This window comes from Microtus oregoni, unplaced genomic scaffold (assembly GCF_018167655.1).
Source record: "Microtus oregoni isolate MIOR12 unplaced genomic scaffold, Mior012 000010F_ref0000083, whole genome shotgun sequence".
In the NCBI taxonomy this organism is placed as follows: domain Eukaryota; kingdom Metazoa; phylum Chordata; class Mammalia; order Rodentia; family Cricetidae; genus Microtus; species Microtus oregoni.
This window is the reverse complement of record NW_024543069.1, coordinates 36308468-36334621: the sequence shown is the minus strand read 5'-3', so window position 1 is coordinate 36334621 and position 26154 is coordinate 36308468. Positions and strand designations below refer to the sequence as shown.

Genomic DNA, 26154 nt, shown 5'->3' with positions numbered 1-26154 from the left:
TGCTGCAGTGCAGCTCGTTTACTCTTCACACTCATAGGATAGCCTCTCAGGTGTGCACATGTGAGGAGAGGCATGCGCATACATATGTATCCACTGGCAAAGCATTGAACTGAAAAGCACTCCCGTGAGATCATCTTTCCGTGCCTTAATATCAAATTAATTGAGCGATATCTTATTAATGTATGTAGAGAAAAGGGACATCTCTCCAACTTACTGTTAAGAAAGATCTGCAGAAATTCAAAAATTGATTATGCCAGTATGTGTACTGTTTTATGTATAGAACTGTCAGAGGCACGAAAATACTACAAATATGGCCAATTGATCATTTAGATGTCAACCTACTGGAGAAGAGACTCTCTGATGTAGGTTATTCCTGTCCAGGCAAAGCCTGCAAGAACTACAGGACCATTGACTCTGGAAACTATTGCTCACTTTTGCTAAGGCAGCTTGATGTCTTCTTAATACCTGCACTGTAGTGTGTATTATGTGATGTGTATATGTAATCTCACGATTACATCTCAATCTTATGGACACATATATCTGTGGATGGTCAGGAAGATGACTTTTCATTAAACTTCATGATTTTGATATATAGAATATATAATAGGACATGCTTCATTACTAGATCTGTTTGTTCCACGAGGACTGTAGACACTTAAAAACCTGCTTTGTTCCTTTTGCTCAAACTAGCTTCACACAGTCAGCTCATTTTTACCTCAGACAAATTCAAACTAGATTAAAGGCTTTGTAAATAGATCATAAGTTTAAAACTTTACAGCTGTGTGCAAGGTCAGAGTCACAGGTGTCTAAGGAGGTTGCTACACAAAGCACCCTAAGGAAAACATGCCTGTTCTTCACTTGCTAGTCTGCTGGCAATAGACTTATGTCTCAAAGTTTGTCACTGGGCACTGTGCTCCCCTCCCCCCAGTCTGGTTGGTAAAACTCCTGTAACTTTGAAACTTTGTATAGCCATGGCAATGGCTCAGCTCCTTATCACTTACTCTAGGCGTGTGCTTTTGGCCAATGAGGGGTAACTCTTAAATCTTTTTTATTGCTTCAAGACGCCTGTAAGAAGAAGAGGGGTTTTTTTTGTTTGTTTGCTTGCTTGCTTTTTGTGTTTTGTTTTTCGAGACAGGGTTTCTCTGTGTAACAGCCCCAGCTGTCCTGGAACTAGCTCTTGTAGATCATGCTGGCCTCGAATTCACAGAGATGTGCCTGCCTCTTGAGTGCTGGGATCAAAGGTGTGCACTGTCACTGCCCACTAAGAAGAAGAGTTTTTAGGCTAGAGGAGAAGAAGCTAGGAGGAATTAGAAGTAGGAAAGGAGAATGAGAATGGAGGAGAAAAATAAAGAGACTTGTTCAGAACAGCACATGCTTGAGAGAGTTCAATCTGAGCCCTGAAGAAAACTTTGGAGCAGGAACCCTAAGTCCCTCTTTAAAAAACAGTGTTTACTAAATCAGATGTGGGAAATATTGAGTCATTTAGAAGATAGTTCTTATGTGTACTTGTTCATCTTTTGTATATGTTTGAATAAAATTAAAAAGAAAAAGTAAAAAAAATTAGAATGTACAGAAAGGAACTGCTCATCTGGGTGTAACAACCCTGTTGTACTTCTGCCAAACGCACACTGGTTTATACAGTAAGTGTGATTCTGCCAGTCATTGGTCTAGCTTCTAAGCTTATGTGTACCAGTATCAAGGCTAATTTGTAAAATCAGCAAATTATTTATTGAGTTTTCAAGCATGTCTTAGTCACTATTCTGTTTCTGTAAAGAGATGCCAAGATCAAGGCAACTCTTATAAAAGTAAACATTTAATTGTGGACTTGCTTACAGTTGAGAGGGTTAGTTCTTTGTCTTAGTGGGCAGTATGGCAGCACTCAGGTAGGAACTGAACCAAACCTGAGAGCTATATCCTGATCTCTAGGCGTCAGGCATAGACTAAACCTGACATGGGCGTTTGAAACTTCAAAATCCACCCACAGTGATATACATCCTCCAACAAGGCCACACCACCTAATCCTGCTCTGGTTCTCAAACAGTTCCATTCCCTGATGATTGAACTTTCAAATATATGAACCTTTGGTATAAATGGGCTATTAGTATTCGAACCACACCCTGAGAGATGTGCTTGCTTTTGAACTAGGAATATGTTGACAGCCAAAGCCTCATGAATAAAATGAATCTGTTATGCCAACACTGCCTACCAAGTTTCTATTTAATATGACCCTGAGTCTACAACGGAATTTATACATATCTACATTCCAGCACCACCTGCTTTTAAAGTATCTAGTAGTGACTACATGCTCAGAAAGCATGAAACACAGATTATAACCAGACTTAGACAGCTATGTATTTGCCTTTCTTGAGACTTTTAATGGTCTCAGCAAATACCGTCCAAGCATGGAAAACATCGCTTAGTTTTGTTGAAATCTGGCATGCATATCATCTGAGTGCTTTACCACCTCCATCCCCCAGCCCTTTTGTCTGAATGAATCTTGTAGAAGCTTTGCTGAAGCTTAGATAAGACTACATCCAGATTAAAAGCTTTCAGTGACATCTCAGTGTGTTCAAAATGTATTGATCTGCTTTATTTAGCTTTTATGGTCCTCTTTTCCGTGGCTCGCTCCCTCTCTCCCTCCCTCCCTCCCTCCCTCCCTCCTTCCCTCCCTCCCTCCCTCCCTCCCTGTTGTCACATCTTACTCTCATTCAAGCTTGCAAATGATCTTCCAGCTGGAATTGATGTTTTCTTCCTGCGAGCTCCTGAAGTTTCTGTTTCTTTTAGTGCACTTAGTTTTGTACATGTATATTGTTTTTCAAACTTTGTATTTATAGCTTACTCTCCTATTTCCTTTGTACATTATCTAGTGCATAGAGTGTGTCCTGACCTGTATTTATATGTAAATTTATAAAGAATACTTTGTCAAGGTAAGGTAGTGCATGTCTTTAATTCCAACACTCTGGAGACAGGCAGGGGCAGACTGATTTTGTGTATATGTGTGTGTATTTATTTTACTTTAAAAGTACACCCAGACCACAGTTTCTCAGTGTCATCTTTTGTATCTTTAATGTTTGAATGTGACCCTTTTTTAAATTTTGAGAGTTTCTTACAGTGTGTTTTGATCATATTCAATCCACATCACCTTTCCATGACTCCTCCAATATCTTCCCCTTTTCACACTCCATTTCCCAACTCCATGTTCTCTTTTTTTATATAATTCAAGGCATCCAGTTTGTTTTGCCCATTGGGTATGGGGTCAACCACAAGAGTTATGGCTCTCCTACCAGGGGCTCTACCCTTAAAGAAAACTGACTCTTCCTTCCCTAAAAGCCATCAATGATTCATAGTTAGAAGTTGGGTCTTATGAACCTTTTTCCCCTCCATGCTAGAAGTTAACTAACTGCCAGTCCTGATAGGCGACCACAGCTGCTGTTTATGAGCTCACTTGACAATTGATGAAAGTAATGCAAGTAGATCTAGGTATCCCAGTCAAAACATTGTTGTGCTCTGGTCCTCTCTGACCTGCGGCTCTAAAAACTTTCTGTCTGCTCCCCATTGCTGGTACCTGAACCTTGCAGGGGAGTCAACGTGTTGTAGATATTATCTTATTTATGCATGAGCACTTTACTGAGTCTCTGAATGTTGATTAGTTGTGAGAAATTTCTATGATGGTGTCTGAGAACTGAACTAATCTCTGGCACAGAGACATGAGTGGAGAAGGCAGTTATTTTACTATGTCCATTTTGCAGAGTAGTTATTGTAGGTTCATCCAAAGGGACTATGAGCTCCAAAACCATGAATTTTTAGAAAGACTGAGGCAGACAGATCTTTATGGATTCCAACCTAGTGTGGTCTACATAGTGGGTTCCAGAATAGCAAAGGCTACATGGTGAGACCGTCTCCCTCCTATTCCCCCGGGGGGAGGGGGAACAGCTTTGTTTGAGAGTTATTTCTTAGTTGAGAAAAGAAGCAGGTATGAAGATGATTTATTCTAAAGGCAAGGATTTACAAAACTTGTACTGACTGGTTTTGTGTTTCAGCTTCACACAAACTAGAAATGTCTCCTTGAGATCCTCCCAGTATTTTCTGAATTAGTGATCAGTTCGGGAGGGCCCAGACCCCAGTGGGTAGTGCCATCTCCTGACTGGTGGTCTCTGTTCTATAAGAAAGCAGACTGTGCAAACCAGGGAAGACAGGTAAGCCTCATTCTTTTATGGCTTCTGCATCAGTTCCTGCTTCCTGGAGCCTGCCTGCCCTGTCTTGACTTCCTTCTAAGGTGAACAGTGCTATAGCAGTATAAACCTTTTCCTCCCCAACTTGGTTCTTGAATCATGATCTTTCACTGTAGCAGTAGAACTCCTAACTAGGATAACATTATTCTTTAAAATCGTTTTGTTAAATTTTTAAATTTAAAAATTGGTGGTACTTTGTGCAGTGACATTATCAGTTGACATGCTCGTGGATGGGGGGTTCTCACAAGGATCTACCCCCAGATGAAGAGCCATAGACAATGGCTGAGAGGAGAATCAGTTGGCTTTGAGATGGTCAGCCCTAAACACATGTGTATATTACTCACACCAAATGAGCCCAGTAAGTTGTATTTATAAATTTGTGTGTGCATATGATGATAAGTAAAGAATAAGAGGCGGTGAATTTGAGAAGTATTGGGCAGTGAGGGGTGACGAAGTTAAAGGATGGAGAGAGAGGGGAGCAATGTTATAACTACAGTACTCATGCAGAAGTACCAATAAATAAATAAATAAGGTATTTTGATGAGGTGTTACTTTTGTTTTGAGCAGGAGTCCTGTGGTTAACTAACTTGAGATGAGTATCATAAAGGTCATGTTATACTTACTAAGCACATGTTAACCTAATGCTGCGAACATAATATATTTACTTAAAGAGGCTTCATTTGTCCTTCAAAGACAAATGTTTTGTTAAAATTAATGATAAGAAAGAAACATTTTGTTTTGTAGGTATCCTGGTCAGATATTGGAGGACTGGAAAATATCAAACTAAAATTGAAACAGGCTGTGGAATGGCCCTTGAAACATCCTAAGTCTTTCATCAGAATGGGTATTCAGCCACCTAAAGGAGTTCTCTTGTATGGTCCCCCTGGATGCTCCAAAACAATGATAGCAAAGGCTTTGGCCAATGAAAGCGGGCTGAACTTTCTAGCTATAAAGGTAGGATATTGGAGTTTCAATGGCTACTCTCTTCTGGCTTCTTTTCATTACATCCTGTATGATGCCTGTTCTATAAGGAGCAGTTAATTTTATTTCTTTATCTGAGGTAGATGACAGTAAAATAGTAGGTAGAGAAGATAAAAATATAAGCTGGAGCAAATACCCAGTTTAATTAGAGTTATCTTGGTACAATCAAAATTCTGAGGAAATACGTCTTTCCCTGTCTTGCCTCCCCCAAATGAATGGTTAGGAAGTATATATTTTTGAGAGAACAGTTTAAATTCCCTTCCCTTTCCTGCTAATCCCTTTCCCTTTTCAGAGCGTCTTCTTGCCTGCAGCGTGTCTGACTCAGACTTGCTGTCTTTTTTCCTGCTCTTTAAGGAGTTTCCCGGGAGTGGTCTTCTGTGTGTGTGGATCCTTTCCTCACAGTGCCTTTGTGTAATTCTATCCCTTGGATGGTTTGCTTTTTGTCTAGTGTGTTAAATGTGTCAGGACCAAGTTGCTGAGGTTATTTGGTAAATAAAATTGTTAAACAAAAGCCTCCTGTGATCTTAACAGTATCCAGACTGTACTGTTTTCACCCCAACTGTATAGTTAGGTACAAAAGGGTGTCTTATTTATAGCACAGGATTTTCAAATTAGCCATGTAGTTACTTAAAAAGATTTAGAAGTCATCCTTACAACTTGATCTGTTCACTGCCTTTTAAGTTACAGTGCTGGCATTCTATGCAGTGAAAGAGACATTACCTTTTTCCTTTCTGGATATGAAGAAGACAAAGGTGGCACAATTACAGAACAGCATTGTGTGTGAAGTGCAGCCCTGCACACTATCGCTGTTAGCTCTTGCTGGGACTTTGAGCCTGCCATTCAGCTTCTGTGTCCTTTTGTTTACTTGAGTAAAACCTGCCCAGTGATAAGTTTGGTGCAGTTCTCTAGCAGTATGCTGGTTTTTCACTCTTTTCGGTTCTTTCTGGGGCCCACCGCCCAGCTCCCAAATAAATCACACACAGAGGATTATTCTTAGTTATGAATGCCCAGCCTTAGCTTGACTTGTTTCTTGCCAGCTTTTGTTAAATTATCCTGACTGCCTTTTGTTAAATTATCCTGACTACCTTTTGCCTCGGGGCTTCTTTCCTTTTCTTATTTCTGTATATCTTACTTTCCTTCTTACTCCATGGCTGGTTGGAAGGATGTTTCTGACATCCCTCTCCTCCTCAGTTCTTCTATTTACACTCTCTGCCTGCCAGTCCTGCCTGTCCTTGTTCCTGCCTTGCTATTGGTGATTCAGCTCTTTATTAGGACCATCAGGTGTTTTAGACAGGCAAAAAAAAAAAAATAATAAAATATCACAACTTCATAGAGTTAAACAAATGCAGCATAAACAAAAGTCACACACCTTAAAATAATGTTCCCCAGCATTTCTCTGTCAACTGTAACATTTATGAGCTATGAACCCCATGTTGCCATTTAGCCTGTGTGACTTTGGCCCTTAATTCACTTCTTTGTATTTAATATTTATAGTTAAAATTATGACACACACACACATATATATGTTTATATATAGATACCATGATTAAAGCAGGATTATGATCCATTTTTTAAGATTACAATTATTATGAAACGTGCCTGAAGAAAGCTGATGCCTGATTTACTATACAAATTTTGAGGCTAAAATTCTGGAGGGCGTATTGTTAGGTAGCATCTTGGCAAAAGCACAGAAAGGTGTAAGAGTTCATTATAAAGCAGGTAGCCAGAGAGTGAGAGTCAGTGGCTGAGCTCCCTCTTGTAACAACTCATCCCCCAGAAAGTCATGCTCTCACAAGAACTGACATTCTTCCTGAGAGGAGGATGATCTCATTGATCAACAAGTTTGGTAGCAGATTGTGAACTATTTTCTTTAAATGTAAGAGCTGTCTTTAAAACTGAATATAAACTTGTTACTCTGTACTAGAATATAGTATATTTAACAGCTTGAACTTCAACCTCAAGGTAACCTTTCTTGGTGATGAAACTGCTCTGATAGACTGAATTCTAGAGCAGTGCGGTATAGCAGTTTAGCATTCTGTGTTGCATTGTACTGGCACTCATCTGGCTGAGGTTCAGGAGCCTGTAATTCAGTACACAATCACAGACTCTCTTGGGCCTGTCTTCCATTACTGCCATTACTTGTTAGTAATACCTGACTTGAATTGTTCTGGCCCGTTTTTCTCATGCTAAATAATTAGGTTAACTTCAGATCTGTGTTGTTCACCTTCTCATCTCCCTCCCCTTTCCTTTGTTTCTTCCCTGGGCTTCTGGTGATCTGCTTTTACATAACTACTATGAGGTATGAAGGATCCTCAGATGGTTCAACTGTTTGGCATGCTTTCACATTTCCTATGTGTTATCAAGTCTATACAATGGATTTATGTCATGCTTATATTTCTGCTAGTGGTGCTAAGACACTCACATAATACTCAGCAGAGAGGATGTATCACAGAATCATCATATTCTTCTTTCCAGCATTGATATTGAAGTAGTCTTTTTTTAGAACCCTTACCTATGAAAGAATGAAGACCTTTCTTAATATTCTCTAACTGCTCTTACTTAAGCTTAATTAAAAAGCTGTGTATAATATGCCTGGGTTTACATTGCTTTTTTAAAAAATTATCTTCATTATATTAGTATTTTATGTCATATTCTTCACTTTTATGGATAGTTGTTACCAGAATAACAGTAGTAATACCGGCTTAGCATGTACATCCAATAAAAATGGTGACTCCAATATTTTTCTTTCTGATGTTTGTCAGGACACACGTGGCCTAATTAGTTGCCCTAAACTAAATAAAATCGACATTCAAACTCTTTACCAAATCCTGCCTCCAACAAAAACTCATTGTGCTAATTAAAGCCTGTTTTATTGGTTGGGGCTTGAGGTTTGTCTGATTCACTTTGGCAATGCCTTTCTGTGCTCATATTTAGGAAAGTAATGTATGTAGCATGTGTGAATGAAAAGCACTCTTTGCCATGTCATGAAAGGACAGTCCTTATTCTCTATCATTTTGTGGGACTATAGAAATAATCTTGCCAGATAAAACCATGCAAAATGGTCTTACTAGTCAGTGGGGAGGTTAGGAATGTCACACCGTCCTTCAATTTTCCGTCAGAACAACACTTATTGCTTGCACTGATGCAAGGCAGTACTTCTTTGGTCTTACGGCAGCTTCTTTGCTGGCTTTTCTTAGAATCTTTCTCTTCTTGTCCTCCACTCAGACCTCGACACCCTGGTCTCCACTTAATGAGCACCTTACAAATTTATTTACCCATTTTATATTATTATGCTTTGAGATTTTTTTTTTCCAGATTTTGTTTTCGTTGCTGTAACTAGTGCATTAGTAATACTCTTTCACATGTTTCCTTGTATGCATGTAATGGTCTCCTTAGGGTATCTATGTATGTAGAAGTTCCGACTGTTGCATATGAATGTTCTTAATAGTACTAGATAATTTGAAATTGCCTTATTTTGGTATGTTACGGGGTTTTTTTTTCTCAATGTCTCGTGAATTTTTTAATATATTGAAGTCCATGTTTACTCTCCAGCAGTCAAAGCGCTGATATTGTAGATGTTTTTGAGTATTTCAGACAGAGTTGAGTTCTTTAAAATTGTAGTAGATAAATCTATAGCAGATTCAGACAACTATAGTCTTTAGACAAAATGTTTTGGTTCAGACATTTCATATTTTTAAGGTTTTTTTTTTCAAAAATGAAGAGGAAGAATAATATCTAGGCTGTTATTTCCAGAGCCTAAAATGTATAAATAATTGTACTATTGTGTTATTTTTAATGTGATTAATTTTTGCTTGTACAGGTAGGTTAGAAATTCTCTTATTAAAGTCAGTTAGTACAATTTGATAGAATAAAAAGCAGTTAGACAGGGGCAGCATATTGTGACTAGACACTGTGAAGCTTTACCACAAGGTGGTTATGAGAATGTGTTTCTGGGGTAGTTAATAGTCTGGATGGTCCCGAGTCTCCTCGGCAAGGGTAGTGACTAAGACGTGCCTGCAAGGCCTTGTCCTGTTGAGGGCAGTGTTGAAGCTGGTAACATTCAAGGACTTTTATCATAGATTACTTGAATCTTCTGTTTGCTTAGTTTTAGAGTTCATCATGAAATTATAAGAAGACTATTTCTGCCATCTTTACTTCTTGCCAGATAGGGCTTTTAATCTAGTAGATTTAGGTATAAACTACTAAACAGATGTGACTGGGCTTAGGAATCTATACATGTGACTTCTTTGTTGGTCTTCTAAATTAGCCTGTTATATCTTTGGTGCTTATACCATTCTTGGTATATCATAAAACTACCCATAGGTGGACAGTCAGCGAGCAAGTTGCTATCAAACATAATTAGTCACAGCCTCTCCTTTGTATTGATGTATGGCTTTAGAACATGTGACTTTAATATTTGAGGCATAAATAACACCTACGGGCAATAAGCATGCTTTAGGAACTAATTTAAATAAAAGTGGTGGGTTGGGGGTTTTTGTTTGCTTTGATTTGATTTTTTTATTTTGCTTTTTGCTTACTTTCTCTTTGTGTTTTTCCCCCTCCTTAAAAAGAAAATATGGGTGACTGTGTGAAGACACTAAAGCACTGGCTTCTTCCCTTACAGGGGCCTGAGTTAATGAATAAGTATGTTGGTGAATCTGAAAGAGCAGTTAGAGAGGTAAGGAGAGAATCACACTTTCATCCTTCTGTGTAGTTCTTACTTACTTTGGGGTAATGGAAAGTGGAATAAATCTTCAAGCAAATGCTATTTTATTATTTAAAATGCAACTTTGAGTATTCTTTAATATTTTTGTTTGTTCTTACCTATCATACTATCCTAACTTTTATTTTTCCCAAAATTAATTTTAATAACGTATCATCCCTTCCCATGTTTGTAAAAGGAAATGTCTATCTTTCTGAAGGGCAGTCAGTCTTATATGGAATTGTAAGCTTTTATATTAGGTAGCTTTTTATTTTGAAATAAGCATTGTATTTGAAATTTTCACCTTACTGACTTGATCTTCTGCCTTGTGGTTTAGACAGTGTATCTTCCTTATGTTGACTGACTTTTAAATCCAGCTCCTGACTGATAATGCTTCTTCATTCTTGTTGTTAAAGTTGGTCCAAAGTTGGGGCAACTAGAGTCACCATTTGATCATAGCCATAACTTTACTACTTTTTCCCGCTTTGTTCATAGAACACACAAATAACAATGGGATATTGGCTCTTATTTGTGAAGACTTTAGTGCTAATCAGGAGAAATGGGCTTTCAAATATTTTGTCACAAGAAAATATTTAAAATTATGTTTTGTCTTTTCTGCTTAAAATATAGATGATGGTGAATTTTAGAAAGTGTTAGTTGAAACGATAGCATGAAAAACAGCAGTATTTACTAATATTGAATTGGCCCTGTATCTTTATGATCATGTGACACAAGAACAAAAAATAATGGTCTAAGTTATAAGTGATACATATTTGGATTTTTTTTTCTGCCCATGCTGCCTTCTTCCAAGTTCGTTTTCATGCATTGCTTTATTGACTGTTCCATTGGGTAAGACACTGACTTACATTCAGTCCAGTCTATGGTCCTTAACATCTAAACATTTTTCTTACCTGGGTTTTATGTCAGCCATTTTTCCTGTACATTCTTAAATGCTTTTAGCTTTGAGATGTATGAGCATCATATATGGCTTTTATTTTAATGTTTTATGATAGTGTTATTTATAAAGTTTCAGGTATTGAGCCAAATGTTTTATGCCCCTGTTTGTTGCTCATTTCCTAATCTTCCTGAGATCTGTATGAATTATTACCTTCATCATTTTCTAGATGTGGAAATTGAGTTCTGCTGAAGCTCATATAATACTTGATGGAGCTGGTATTTAGCTGAATTTCTCTAATTACGTAACTGGTTTTCCTCCTGTAATGTATTAATTGGTAGTCTGTTCACCACTAAGGAAGTTACTCTTAAAGCACTAAGTGTTTTGGGCACCTGTTATGAGGTATAAATCACGCGATCAGGCTAGTAGTTTTGTACATGAGAGATTTGATTCTACATGGTTTTCATAAGGAAGCCAACTTTGGAATTTTGTAGCATTTGTTAATTTTGTCTATTTTGGTATTCTTTCCTCTAGATATTCCGTAAAGCAAGAGCAGTGGCACCTTCCATTATCTTTTTTGATGAACTTGATGCTTTGGCAGTTGAAAGGGGCAGGTAAGAATTCTTAAATATTAGCATGCTAAATAATAGTAGCTAATATCATTTTGATGCAAATTTTACTTAATACTATATTTTTCTAGAAATTATTTCTGAATCTGTGCAGTTAATTTCTCCTTTATCTACTTTTTTCATCTAATTACTCTGTATAGTAGTTTTTTATACAATTGGGAAAAAAACTGATACAATTGAAGCATTTGAATTAATTTTTAGTTTGCTTATAAAGTTCCCTCAGTACTATATATTAGAAGTAATAGTATTGATATAAATACATAGTTAAATGTGAAAACAAAAGTGTAATTAAATACAGTTATTTTGTATAGGAGAAGTAAATTATATAAGTTGTTACTATATGACCCACACAAAACCCTTATTTTCATGTTTCTCGCTTTGTATTGATAAAGCACATCTTTAAACAGTGTCGAAATATAAAAGATTTGAAAGAAAGAAAATATATAGATTTTAGAATTCTTTAGAATAAACTGTTGTAATTCAGTAGAATGTAAATTATCTAAAATGATTGGCCCAAAATGCCTTAAATTTCAGGATTTTTTTCTTTTAAGTTTTGGGATTTTTTTAAGATATTGATGACAAGATGCTCAAAGAGTTTTAAGTCCTGGAGCATTTCAGAAGTGTTATTTATCAGCTTTTCAAAAATCAGCTTAATAATTATCATGGCAGTGAGCTTTGTTTGAAGATAGATTTCAGTAATCATTTCGTCACTTTTTTTGGTGCTGGGAACCAAACCTAAGACTTTGGCTTTGCTGTGTATGGATTCTACCCCTGAATTAAATCTCCTGCCCAACAAATACTTTCTGTAACAGGACCAGTTAGTCCATGTCAAGTTTCTGTTCACAGCTGGTTTTCTGTTCTGTAGTGCGAAGACATCCACAACAGATACACAATGGTGGGAAATTGGCTGGCTAGCCACACAGTCTGTGCATCGTTTGCCAGTGTCTGTTCTGTGTTTTCATATAACCCTTTGATTATATTAAATGCCTCATGGCATTGCGCGTCTTTTGAGAATAATTTGCACAGCGGTCTTGACTTAGGAAAAGAAAGAGGAATTACTATATTATAAATGTCTAACTAGTACTTCCTATTGCTGAATGTTTTTGAATGCCCTGTTGCCTTTCTCTAGCAGATAATAAAGTTTTATGGTATTTCATTATTTTAGTGACTTAAATGTTTGTAGTTAAGCTTTTTATTAATGTTGGTTTTGATTTTCTAGGATGTCAGTTTTATGGATTTTGTTTCCTACTGATGTATTAAAAGTCAACCAAGCTGTTTTCTTGTCCTATGAAATGTTTTCACCTAGTTGTTCTCAGACTAGGTCTAAGTGGTTATGTGGAAATAAAGGCAGAAATGATATGTGTTATCAGAATGGAAGAATTCCCCTCTTATTCTTAATGTTAAACCACCACTTTTTCCTATAAGATAGTGATTGGATGTGTTAACCCTCCCTACTATGTAGATGTGACAAGAGCTGTCAATAATATGTTTCTAAATATATGTGATTTACTGAGTAAAAATACTAAGTAGTTTCCCATAGGTACTATATAGCAGCATAGAACCACAAAATTTTTAATCAGAAAGGGCATCTGCATAGCTGGATTAAATCAAGTCCCTAGATTATAATTGACAAATCCTCAAGAGAACCACAGGCACACAGTCAAGTAATCAGAATATTGACTAATAGGAATGAGGGGCTAGAGGGTCGGAGGAGCTGGTGATTTTGATCCTTCTGTGTACTTAGGAGCACCTGAGTCCAGCTTCTGCTCATAGGTTTTCCTGTCATTGGTTAACAGATTTTCTGTTGTATTTAAATAAACTTCTTATTAAATTTTATTATAGCATTTCTGTTTCTGAAACCTTTTGTTTTTTGGTATAGACTCTCTTAGAAACTTTGCAGTAATTCACCGTAACAAAGCCTCCCCTCCCCCCCCCCAAAAAAAAGAATAAAATGCACTTGGGAGGCACAGGTAGATGGATCTCTGTGAGCTCAAGGCCAGCCTCTTCTACAGAGCCAGGACAGTTAGAGTTGTTACACAGAGAAACCCTGTCTGACCACCACCACCAAAAAGAGGGATGGAGGGAGGGAGGGAGGTTGAGCATTTCCTTAAGGGAGGGAAGGAGAAGGAGAGAGAGAGAGAAGAAAGAATAGAATGCTAAGCAAAGCTGAAAAACAGCAAAAAATCCCAGTTTTTTTTATGCAAACTAAATTGAGAAGTGGGCCTGAATTGAAAACCTTTGTCACTTGTGCTAAATATACAGAATTGATTTTGCTCTTTGTATGTAACTACTAAGAGCAGTAAAGAAAGGATAAAGGTTAGCAATGGAATGAGGACTATGCTCTTTTTTAACCTTATTTGTATTATTTTAAAGTATGTGCATGAGTGAGTGTGTGTGTGTGTGTGTGTGTGTGTGTGTGTGTGTGTCTGTCTGTCTGTCTGTCTGTGAATGTGTGCACATAAGTTACAAGCAATTCTGAGCCACCTGACATGGGCATTGGGAACTGAACCCAGATTCTCTGTAGGAGAATACACTCTTATTGAACTCTGAGCCTCTCTTCAAATGGAGCATGGTGCTTCTTGGGCCAAAGAGAAAACATTTCAAAAGAGATGCCGTCCAATCATGAGTAGTACTAATTCATTTTATAGAAAAGGCATTGTATTACTTTTTACCCAAGGGTCATTCTTTTGCACTTAAAAATGTTTTTGCTATAGAGAAATCTAATACTCTTTTTTTTTAAAAAAAAAAAAAAGTAGATGAATGCCCAAGTTACTAGGTTCAAATGTTATGTGCCAAAACCAACCTAAAAGCTTAAAGATTATGATCTTGAAGCGTTATATACAAATGCTGGGTAGAATTCTCCTCCTAAAAATACACATCCCCCATTTTTTTTTAGCTAAGTAATGAGAACTGTTGAAGAAGTTAACAAGAAGCTAAAGGAGTTGGAATTTTTTTTTAAAACATAGTTTATTTCCTGAGTGAAGCATTATTGTGTCTGAGTATACAGTCTTTGTCGGGTTTGGAGGGATTTACATTTTACTTTTACATTGCAAAACTCTGAAAAGAATATACTATATATAAATCTTAGGTTTTCAAAATAAGTCATTTCTTGAGGACTCACAAGGCACTTGAGCATGAAATAAACTGTTGAAACTAAATGTAAGGAACTCTATAAGTCTACAACAGCGGTCCGCTCAGATACCCAGGAACAAAGGCCTTTAGTAAAATATAAGGAAGTCTATAAGTCTATGACTGCAGTCTCCTCAAACACCTAGGAATGAAGGCTTTTTGTAGTACATTGAATACAGGCTGATGCATTCCATCGTGCCTGGTTGTTACAAAGCATGTCAGAGGAACTATTCTCAGTACTGGATTGATGGTTTCCATAGCAAGACTAAGGGATGTTTTCTACTATTTCATTATGAAGGCTTTGAAGGGAACTGGCAATTGATTTCTTGTTTTGATTTGTTTTCTTCAGACAAGGTTTCTCTGTGTAGTCCTGACTGTCCTGTGTTTTTGGTTTTCTTTCTTTCTTTATATATATATATATATATATATATATTTTTGCTTTATGCCTAAAAGCCACTTGTGAGTGAGTACATATGATATTTGTCTTTCTGGGTCCGAGTTACCTCACTCAATATGATGTTCTAGCTCCATCCATTTGCCTGCAAATTTCAAGATGTTATCTTTTTTCTGCTGTGTAGTATTCCATTGTGTAAGTGTACCACATTTTCCTTATCCATTCTTAGGTCAAGGGGCATTTAGGTTATTTCCAAGTTCTGGCTGTGACAAACAATGCTGCTATGAACATGGTTGAGCACATGTCCTTTTGGTATAATTGAGCATCTTTTGGGTATATACCCAGAAGTGGTTTTAAGGAAGGTTATTTCCTAATTTTCTGAGAAATTGCCATATGAAATCCAAAGAGGCTGTACCAGTTTGCACTCTTACCACAATGGAGGAGTGTTCCCTTTACTCCGCATCCTCTCCAGCATAAGTTGTCATCAGTGTTTTTTATCTTGGCCATTCTTACAGGTGTAAGATGGACTCTGAGTTGTTTTGATTTGCATTTCTCTGATGACTAAGGATGTTGAGCATTTCCTTAAGTGTTTTTAAGCCATTTTAGAATCGTCTGTTGAAAGTTCTCTGTTTAGGTCTGTACTCCTTTTTTTTATTGGATTATTTCTTCTTTTGATGATCAATTTCTTGAGTTCTTGGTATATTTTGGAGATCAGACCTCTGTTCAATGTGGGCTGCCATCTGGCCCTGACTGTCCTGAAACTCTCTGTAGACCAGTCTGGTCTGAAACTCACAGAGCTCCGCCTGCCTCTGCCTCTGCCTCCAAGTGCTGGGATTAAAGGCATACATCAACACCATTGCCAGTGGAAACTGGCAATATTGATTTGAATGTGTCGACCCCGAAGTGTGTTATTTCTAAGATTCTGAAAAGCTTACGTTATGTTCTCCTCATTGCTACTGTCCCTTACTTCCGTCCTTTCTTGTCCTTCCTCTTTTTTTATGGTCCTTTGTCTCTTCTTCAACTTGGCACTTGGCATCATATAATAACTCATGTCCACTTGTAAGTTGTGGGTCTGATGATTCTGTCCTATAGATGGTCAGTAAGTTTTTAAGCTTCTACCGTATGTTGAAATCTGAATCCTGTCAGTAACTATACATGGTGATATGCTAAATGTCCTTTCACAGTTAGCATATGTTAAATGTATGAAGGTAATATTCATCCTAGGACAGAAGACTCTGTGTTCTTTACTGTTCCTCCCCAGTACATTTTACTTGATATGTGTGTTAATATACACACAGTGCTGTTTCATTCCGTAGATAAGATAAAAGAAGTCAGCATGATTGTGGATGAGAATTGTTATCTTTTGATCTTGATAAAGGGTTCTCTTACAGTATTCTTACTTGATTTAAGAGGTTTTGTATCTGTAGAACTGGTTTTGTGAATGGACTTCACAAATGAGCCAGTTTGTTCAGAATTGAGGACTGTGGTGACTACCCACCTGCTGCTGTGTTTTTAAAATGCTTGATAATTTCTTTGCATTCCATTCCTGGGAAATATGCAGAGTTTTCAGCCTTCCTTTGAGCAATGAGTCTATACCATAAGGAACTTAATTTCAGTACCTATCCCTGTCAATAGATATATTGCAGATATAAATTTTGGCTGTCTTTAAGTCTTTTGTGTATTTGAGGAACTGGTTAAAGTAATCTTACATCTCGCTTCCCAATCCTAGTTTCATTTACTATTTTAGTTTTAGAAAAATCACCATATTTCATGATATAGGAAAGGAAACAATTGGAATATAGTTTTTGATATAATAATTCATTTATTAATGACTCTTCAAGCATACATTTGCAAACATATCTTTTTTCTTATATAATAAAGAACTTTTAAAATAGTAAGTGTATTTAGGATAGGAAAGAAGATTTTTAAAACTGTTTTCAAAATATCAGTTCTTCAGGTGCTGGGAATGTTGCAGATCGTGTATTGGCTCAGCTGTTAACAGAGATGGATGGGATTGAACAGCTAAAAGATGTAACTGTTTTGGCAGCTACTAATCGCCCAGACAGAATTGACAAGGTAAGAAAGGAGGTGTTATCGGTGTTGTAGTTATTGGGTTTATGTCTTTTTGTATTGTATTGTCAAGTTTGTTTTGTTGTATCACTCTTTTGAGTTTTTCATTAAGAGGACATTGGAGGATGTGGGACTGTTTTAGTTACATGCTGCAGTTTTACTACTTCCTGTTAGAGGACAAGAGAAACCTAGGGTTTTTGGTGAACCAGTCTCCCAGTGTTCAGGAAAGTTTTGAATGGAGTTTTGACTATGCATGACCCATTTGTATTTACACTAAGGGTATTAGAAAAGTCTGGTCCCAGGTTTTATTCTCTTGAGTGTAGATGAACTAGAGTTGGAATGGACTAGCCAGCCTCTTCCTAACGCAGAATGTCATACCCTTTCATTGAGAATTACAGTGAAAAATGGGGAGAATGACTAGGTCCAAGGCCACCCAGGGAACTACTCTGTTAATGAAAGTATCTTGCAACTCTCCAGCATCCCTTCTACCCCCTCACTGCTGTCACAAACTTTTATATCTCAAGATAATTAACTATTCAAGACATTTTTTTAAGTTAGTTAGGCTTCTTTAGGATTTTTTTTTTATTCCTCTATGTCATGGTAAATGTCCAAGCCATTTCATTCTTGAGAGAATCATGTAACCTACCATAACTATAGAAATCTTGTCGTAACCATTGCTTTCACTGTATTAGAATGAAAATAATAATGGATTCTGTTCTCACAATATGTACCTTAGATGTAATTCTCTGAAGTTTTTAAATTGTGACTTTTAAAAGTGCCTTGAAGGTAAGAAGGATCCTTTCTGTTAGAGGAGCATTTCTATTTAGCTCAGGCCTTTGACTGTAGTGAAGGCTTTGGTCAACAGCAGGTAAGCGGACATGCTTTCCCTCACAAGCCAGCTGATGCCGAACATCTCACAGATTTGTATGGAAGGTAGGAATAAATTTTATCAAGGAGTATGGAACGTGGTGATACCAAATAAATCCATTCCTCACCAAGTTGCTTTGATCATGTGTTTCACCACAGCAATAGAAACCTTAGTTAACTGGGACAGAGGTGTAGCCATCTCTGAGCATGCTGATTTGGGTGCCTTTAGGTATATTCCCAAGCATGAAGCAAATCATATTAGTTCTGCTTTTAGTTTTGTGAAGCTTGGATACTGCTTTCCGAAGTGGCCTGTGCTACTTGTACATTCCCACCAGCAGGGTTTAAGTATCCCTTTGCCCTTGTCCTTTCCAGTGTTTGTTGCTTTCTTATGATTGTCTTTCTCACTCATGTGATGTGGAACCCCAGTTTAGTTTTGTTGTGCGTTTTCCTCCTAGTTATGGATGCTTAAGATTATTTTCATGTAGTTTTTAGAAGATATACATTATCACCACAGGGCCTTTACACAGTCAAACATCAAGATTCAGATAATGTATTTGACCAGGATGGCCAGGACCAGAATAGTGGCTGCAGGAAATAGAGTTGCTTGAAATCGACGAGAGACATCAACTTTGGAAGAATTTGAAAGACATGCAGGGAACTTAGCTTCCAGTATTCATGAAAAGTATTCAGCCTATTAGTTTTCTGTGTCTTTTGAAATGTAGTAGACAATCGTATACATCATTAAAGTCTACAGTTTATTTTTTTTAACTGAAACATATAATAATAAAACATTCCAAATGCTACCCAAAATGGTGTAGTATAGCAAAGTTTGTGCTTTTCGTTTCATTGTAGTTATGGGTTGGTTGGTTGCTTTTATTTTGAACGCTACCTTCTTATACTTAAGATTATAAGTTTCTTTTTAAAGACTTCATTAAAAAAAAGCAAGTCTTATCTAGGGGTGGAAAAGTGACTTTTCTTTTTTAACTATGAGAGTTTTCAGAAGTAGGGGGATAAATTACCCTTAAGCTGGTGGTTGTGTAAAACCAAGCAAACAAAAAACCCTTTGACCATAGAACACTAACTTTTTATTTAAAAATTACTACAAAGATGACTTGTCAAAAGCTACATATTTTCTGTTTTCGTGGTTGTTTGTTGAGCTTATAAGATTTAGATTATGTTTAATATGCTATCCTGAAAACTGCAAATTTAAAAACAATTTTTATTTAGATCAAAAGTAAGTAGTTGTATAATTGCTTAAAGTTCGATCACTTTTAAATTTAAATATAACTCCTTTCCTTTTATTGCAAATATTCCTAGATTCCTGAATTTTGTAACTGATGTTGAAATTAGCCAGGAACCAAAGTCATATATTGAATATTTTTAGAACCATTAGTAGAATTAATTTGATAATGTTTTCACACTTAATAGAATATTAATAGTAATGAAATGCCCTTTCCTGTGTGGTACTCGTGTGTGTGTGTGTGTGTGTGTGTGTGTGTGTGTGTAGTATTTGAAGTAATAAAGGTGTGCATATAATTATAAGGAGCTTCTTTTACTATGTACAGTCTAATTTGTCTATCTAGGCATTTTAATGCACTATAATCATGAACTGTTAGTGTTCCAGACTTTGCAATATTTTAGTGATATGAACAGATCAGATGTTTTTGACAATGGATTTGGTGTTGCAGTTACTCTGTTCTAACACAAGATGGTGATCCTCACTTGAAATGCAGAGTGGAAGCCGCTCTGCTTTCAGAATAGTCAATCCCTCTGTGTTGATGTGTTCACTGTGTAATTTATGTAACAGAAAGTGAGAGATTTATGTTTAGATTTATGTGAATTAGAGACAAAGGAGATGTGAGCTTTAGGAAAGGGCAAAGTTGAATGGTGAGGTGATTAATCAGTTTATCATGTGCTAGGCTAAATGAAAGAATTCAGATGGAAAAGGCACACCAATGTGTACTTAATGATTCTATTTATTTGACATTCAGAAACAGCAGGACTTTGGTATCTAAAAATAGATGTGGCAGAGGTGGCTTAGCAGTGAGAATACTTGCTGCTTTTCCAGAGGACCCACATTCAATTCTCAGTACCACGTGCAGTTCAAAGATCTGTAACTCTAGCTCCAGGTACTCCAGTGCCTTCTTCTGATCTCCAAGGACTGATATGCATGTGGTGAACACATATGCATGCAGGAAAAACACTCATGCATATAAATTAAAAATAAGATCTGGGAGCCAGGTCATGGTGGCACACACCTTTAGTACCAGCACTCTGGAGGCAGAGGTACGTGGATCTCTGTTAATTCAAAGTTAGCCTGGTTGACAGAGCTAGTTCTAGGACAGCCGGGGCTACACAGTGAAATCCTGTTTCTTAAAAACAAACAAAAAAATAGATTTGAGTCTTACAGAATTTGTAACAAAATGGTACACCAAACCTTTTTGAGATTATATAAATATCCTGTGATTTGGGTGTGAGATGATTTCCAGGCTGTGTGTATGTATCAGAATTCTTAGATTCTTGCACAAGAATGTGCAGACTTTCTAATATTACAAATTATATCAATAAATTTTATTAGTAAGGAAATACTCTTGAACAAAAAAGTGTTGTTTTTGTTTGGTTGGTTTTTTTTGAGACAGGGTTTCTCTATATAGCTTTGGTGCCTTTCCTGGAACTAGCTCTTGTAGACCAGGCTGGCCTCAAACTCATCGAGAAATCCACCTGCCTCTACCTCTTGAGTGCTGAAATTAAAGGTGTGTATCACCACTGCCTGGCACTAAACAAAAAAGTTTTAAATTCAAACAGCAAAGAAAATTTTGGCAAGTTGGCTGGAGGTGAGGCTTTGTACTCCTTAGCTCTCGCCAAGCCTTTGATTATCTTTGCTAACCCATTTACCCAGATCCCACATTACCTGTCTTCCTGAGTTCAAAGCTACATCTGTCTATAAGAAGGGCACTTTATTTCAAACTATACTGCCTGGAGTTCGGCTCTCAAGTAGTAAGAGTTGTAATGCTACAAAGATTCTTAGAGAATGGTGTGCATTGTTAACACATTGGACTAGAACTAGAGATTTTACCAGTCTTTGAGATGTTATTCGGTAACATGAGTCTGTTTAGTTTTGTTTTGATTGCATTTTTGTATGTTGTGTGTGGTGTAATACAGTATAATCTAAAGTATCTCTCTTTTCTTTCCCCACTACCTTAGTGCAAGATCATCTTCTAATTTTATAGAGCAGGTAGGACAGGGGAACTAGAATAGTGAGTAGCAAACAGTTTAACCTTCCATGGCTTTCAGTTTGTGATACAGAGTGAAGTGTGTGGCCTATGTAACAAGCTTACTCAAGGCTATGTTTTGTTCTTAAAAAGCAAAAACAGAATAGTAAGCCAGTTGTAAGATTGCCTTTTAGATGTCTGTTCTTGCCTCCCGATTTTCACTTGTGTGTTAAAATGCAGAAAAGTATTTATGATAGTACATTTAAAACAGGTGTGTATTATTTAATTAGAAATTTGAACACAATAAAAAGCACTGAGCAAGGTGAACAAGATAGTTTCAAGTATATTTATTGGACTTTTTAAAAATTTTTCATTAATACCATATTTGAGCACTTGACACTCTGTTTCCTTTCTCTTTAATGAAGTTTCTGCCCCCTTTTCAGACATTGGCAGAGGCATGATATTTATGAGTGTAATAACTTTTTGAGATTTATTCTAAACTTCTGTAAAATGTATTATTATGTGCTTAATTCTTTTTTTACTATTCATATCTGAAATCCATAATATAATCTTTGACATTCACATTGTATTACTTGATAACCCACATACAGTGTGAAGCATAGGAGAAAAGATGGGGAGTGTAGAAGAAGGCAGAGGAAGGGTAAAATTGTGTAGCCATTTTTCTATTTCTGTGACCTTACATATCTGGTAATTTATGAGTAAGCATTTCTAAAACAGTTGATAAGTTTTGTTTATGCTCCAAGGAAAATGTAGCAAAAGACTGAGGGCAGTGAGCTACATATAAAACAAGCTAAGTAGAAATTTGCACACCACTGTAGTTGGTGCCCATGTTTGTGGTATTTTTGGAGCCCAGATACACTCATTCATATACTGTTGTATCTCATTTTCATGAATCATGACAATGATAAATAGTTATTATATAGACTGTATGGCTGACAACTAAAGTTATGTATTTGCTTGCCCTTTAAGGAAAAAAAATAGTTTCCAGAACCAAAGAAAGTGAAGCTTTGTGGACCATAACTTTTTGGATGAACTGTTTAATTTCTATTATTAGATTATTCACCAAATATCTGCTTAGTACCTGTGTGTGATGTGCAATAAATAAGATTCTAGAGAAAGGAAACCAACCATGCCGAACAAAAATGTTCACCTTTTTTTTTTTCCAGTTACAATAGCTCACAGGAAGCTGATACTTAGGAAAAGAGCTGGGCATGCTTGCATAGCAGGTGCTTCTTCATCTGAAGCACAGCAAGTGCCTGACATTATACAGATGTTGCAACCTGTTTTCTCTTTCTGCCTCTCCTAGTTCCTTACACTATTTGTTAATGTACAACATAACTGACTACTTGGAAGGATTGTTATCTCTTGTGTTCACTGATATGGCTAGAACCTAAAACACATAGCACTAGTTAGTATGTTCTTCTTAGCTTATTGCATTTGGAAAGCATCTGCTTTTCATACATCAGCTAAAATTTTACCAAACTAGGTTGTGTCAGGCTCTAACTTTTGTTATATGTACTTCATTGAAAAAAACTAGTATTTCCTATTTTTTTAATTTGTCCCTTTATTAAGTTACATGATATATATGTAGTGATTTTCTTGGAGATTGGCATATTATATACTTTGAGTAGTTCAGAAATACTTTATTGAATGCTTATGATTAAAGCTTACATTAACCACTCTGATGGCTCTGAGGAAGTAATGAAAAGTAGAGAATTTTACCACCTTTAGCTATGAAGTGTCTCATGGAAGTTAGCTTTCTTTCTATTACCATTGTTACTGTATGCTGATGATGATCCATCACTTTCCCTACATAGCTGCCAAGTTAGTGAGGAGAATAGTATTCTGCAGCTAGGATCTTATGAATTGATGTTTTATGTTCACCTTTGTGGTCTAAACCTTCAGATAGTGAGAAAGGATGTTTTGTCAACTTGACACAAGGTTAAGTCATCTGGGAGGAGGATAGCTCAATTGAGAAAACGCCTCCATCAGCTTGCCAGTGGGTAGGTCTGTGAGCATTTTGTTAATTAATAAATGCTGTGGGAGGGCCTAGCCCACTGTGAGCTGGGATGCCCCTGTGCAGGTGGTTCTAGGTTATATAAGATAGCAGGCTGAACAAGCTCAGAGCATGAAGTCAGTAAGCAGCATTCCTGCATGGCCAGTTCCTGACCTGGTTTCTCTTCATGATGGACTGTGAGTCAAAATAATCCCTTTCCTCCCCATGTTGCTGTTTTGTCGCGGTGTTCATCATAGTAATACAATGCACACTAATATATGTCCCCTAAGCCATCAGAGTTTTCTTTATGGAAAACAAGAGTACAGTTTAGTTAAAACCAAAGTATATTTATTACTATACATATTAATATTCTAAAATATGAAATTGAGTCCTTGAAAATAATTAGAACAATCTAGATATATTATATAGCAACTTGTCCTTGAAAATAATTAGAACAATCTAGAGATATAGCAATTTATTAACCACTCTTACTTACACATCTACAATATGCCAAGTAATATACATTATATTGAATTATCTCTAATTCTTCTAATAATTCTAAAGGTAAACTTGTTTTTCAGTTTTGAAAATAAGAAAATTACTGTTCAAAGAGATTAGTTTTCCATAGTTGAAAAACTAATAAGTAATGAACATAGTGCTGTAAGTTGACTTGTGTCGAAATTTGCCTTTTATTTTAATCATATGGTGTTACTTTCTCAGTATTAATTACCACAATGCTACTTATTTTTTAACCTTCACTAGAGATTGCTTTAACATTTACATTTCTATACTGTAGCATACTTTTAAGTAATCTGAGAGTTGTACAGTAGAAGAAATGAGTTGCTAATTCCAGAGAATAGTAAATTCTTCATTTTGAAGTTAGTACTTAGGTTTCTTTGTAGCTTTGGAGCCTGCCCTGGAACTAACTCTTTAGACCAGGCTGTCCTCAAACTCACAGAGACCTGCCTGTCTTTGCCTCCTGAGTGCTGAGATTAAAAGGCATGTGCCACCACTGTTGTGCTTCTCTTAAAGAAGTCTGACAGATCTCATTTGGTTTTGTCTTGCTCACCCCCTCAGGGAGCTTGTGATTGGCCTTATATAACCATGTTACACATGCAAAAAATAATCAAAACTCATTTTTATTTGGAACTTTTTAATCACTATTTTATTTGTATCATTAAGAGGGATTAGTCTGCCATATGAGCCAGGAGTTGGTCATTACTTCATTTTGTCATCTGTCATACAGCATTCCCTTTGTGTCTAAGTCAGTTGTTTAGTTCCAGTACTGCATTTAATCAAGTTTCATTGTTTTAAGACATTAATTGTTTAATGTGTTTCCTTCATTGTGGTTTACAGGAATACGACCAAAGAGCACTAGTATAGTGTTTTATTCTTTTGGCTTTTTGGTGGGGGCGGGCACCACTCAACTCCCAGACAAATCACACACAGAGTCTTACTCTTATGATTTTCTGGCCTTATCTTGGCTTGTTTCTTGCCAGCTCTCATTAACTTAAATTAACCTGTTTACCTTTGCCTCTGGGCTTTACCGTTTTCTTACTTCTGCTTATCTTACTTTCACTCTGACTCTGGCTGGCTGGGTGACCCCTAGAGTCCTCCTCTCCTTTTTTTCCTCAGTGCTTCTTCTGTTTATATTCTTTGCTTGCCGACCCCGCCTATCTTGCTCCTGCCTTGGTATTGGCCGTTCAGCTCTCTATTAGGGCCATCAGGTGTTTTAGACAGACAGAGAATCACAGCTTCACAGAGTTAAACAAATTAAGCATAAACAAAAGTCACACACACCTTAAATTAATATTCCTCAACACACTAAAATTTGGTGCTCTATCGTTGTTTTGAGCATCCAAGTTTTTAACTCCCCCAGATTTCACACTTAACAGGATAATAGAGAAGATTTGTTACTATTCATTTTGAAAATGAGGGAAAACCACAGAGAAAGAAGTGAACATTTCTGGTCATAAAGTTTGTATATGAATGTAACAGCATATGAAAATGATACAATGGAAAAACTAGAAGATTTTTCAATATTATACTTAGATTATATTTTTAATCAAATATCTTCATTTTTACATTTATTCTTCACAAATCTAACTTTCCCTTTCGTGGTAGAATTTACAACCAGAAAAGAAGTAAAGATCAATTATAATAAATATGATGAACCTTTTCACTAGACTCAAAACATTGACACTGGGTTTATCATAGTAAGTTTACAGAGAGGAACTTGTAGACAGTGTTCATTAATATCTGAGATCACCTTAAGTTGTTATTTATTTAGTCAGAGCTCGACCAAACCCTAGAGCCTCCTGTAGAGTAAAATTTTCCTCTTAGTTTAAAACATTAAGCTAAAAGATAACATAGCGTGTGTGTATATTATTACAAAAAGAAAATTATAATCTCCCCCTACACCCAGTGAAAGAAAAAAAAAGCAATATCTTGCTGAATTCTCTTGTTAATTTTCCTTTATGTATGCCTTGGGTCATTGAGATTAAAATTCAGACAGGCAATAAAGATGGCTTAATTCTGTTTTGCTGTGAGATCTTAAGAATCTAGGTTTTTATCCCAGCACTATATAACAAGTCAGGCATCCCACTAATGATGTAAATTCATCTGTGAGGACCTAAGCCCTCGGCTCGTACACGCGTGTGTGCGTGCGTGCTTGTGTGCATGTGTGTGTGTGTGTGTGTGTTTGAGTTACTTTGAAGAATCTTATCAGACAACACTGGTTCTTTAGTTTAAGGAGGTGCTGATTTGATTTGTTATTGAGACAGGCTCGTGTTCTTTAATCCAAGCTGATGTTAAACTTACTGTTTTCCTCATATAGGTGTTTGTAACCAGGAAAGATTTGAAGTTTTTATACTTTATATATTTACATATCACATTTACGTCTTGTGTGTCTTGGTTTTTTCTGTTTTTCTAGGTTCAGTTTCCCTCCCAGCAGAGACTAATGATAAGGAATCATTCTGTCCATATGGTAGGCTAAAATTATACAGTACTAGCATAAAAATGGATAT

General features: G+C 36.6%; 1 protein-coding gene across 4 annotated transcripts in view; it reads left to right on the top strand.

Annotated features, from left to right (window-relative positions):
- Positions 1 to 26154, top strand: part of Spata5 (spermatogenesis associated 5) — a 164912-nt gene that overhangs the window by 32930 nt on the left and 105828 nt on the right. For 3 of the 4 annotated variants that reach the window (XM_041659594.1, XM_041659593.1, XM_041659595.1), the window contains exons 11-14: positions 4977 to 5186; positions 9838 to 9891; positions 11345 to 11424; positions 16912 to 17038. In XM_041659594.1, coding sequence (XP_041515528.1) covers positions 4977 to 5186; positions 9838 to 9891; positions 11345 to 11424; positions 16912 to 17038 — 471 coding nt within the window. The remainder of the gene's footprint in view (positions 1 to 4976; positions 5187 to 9837; positions 9892 to 11344; positions 11425 to 16911; positions 17039 to 26154) is intronic. The other variant, XM_041659596.1, reaches the window with a different exon arrangement.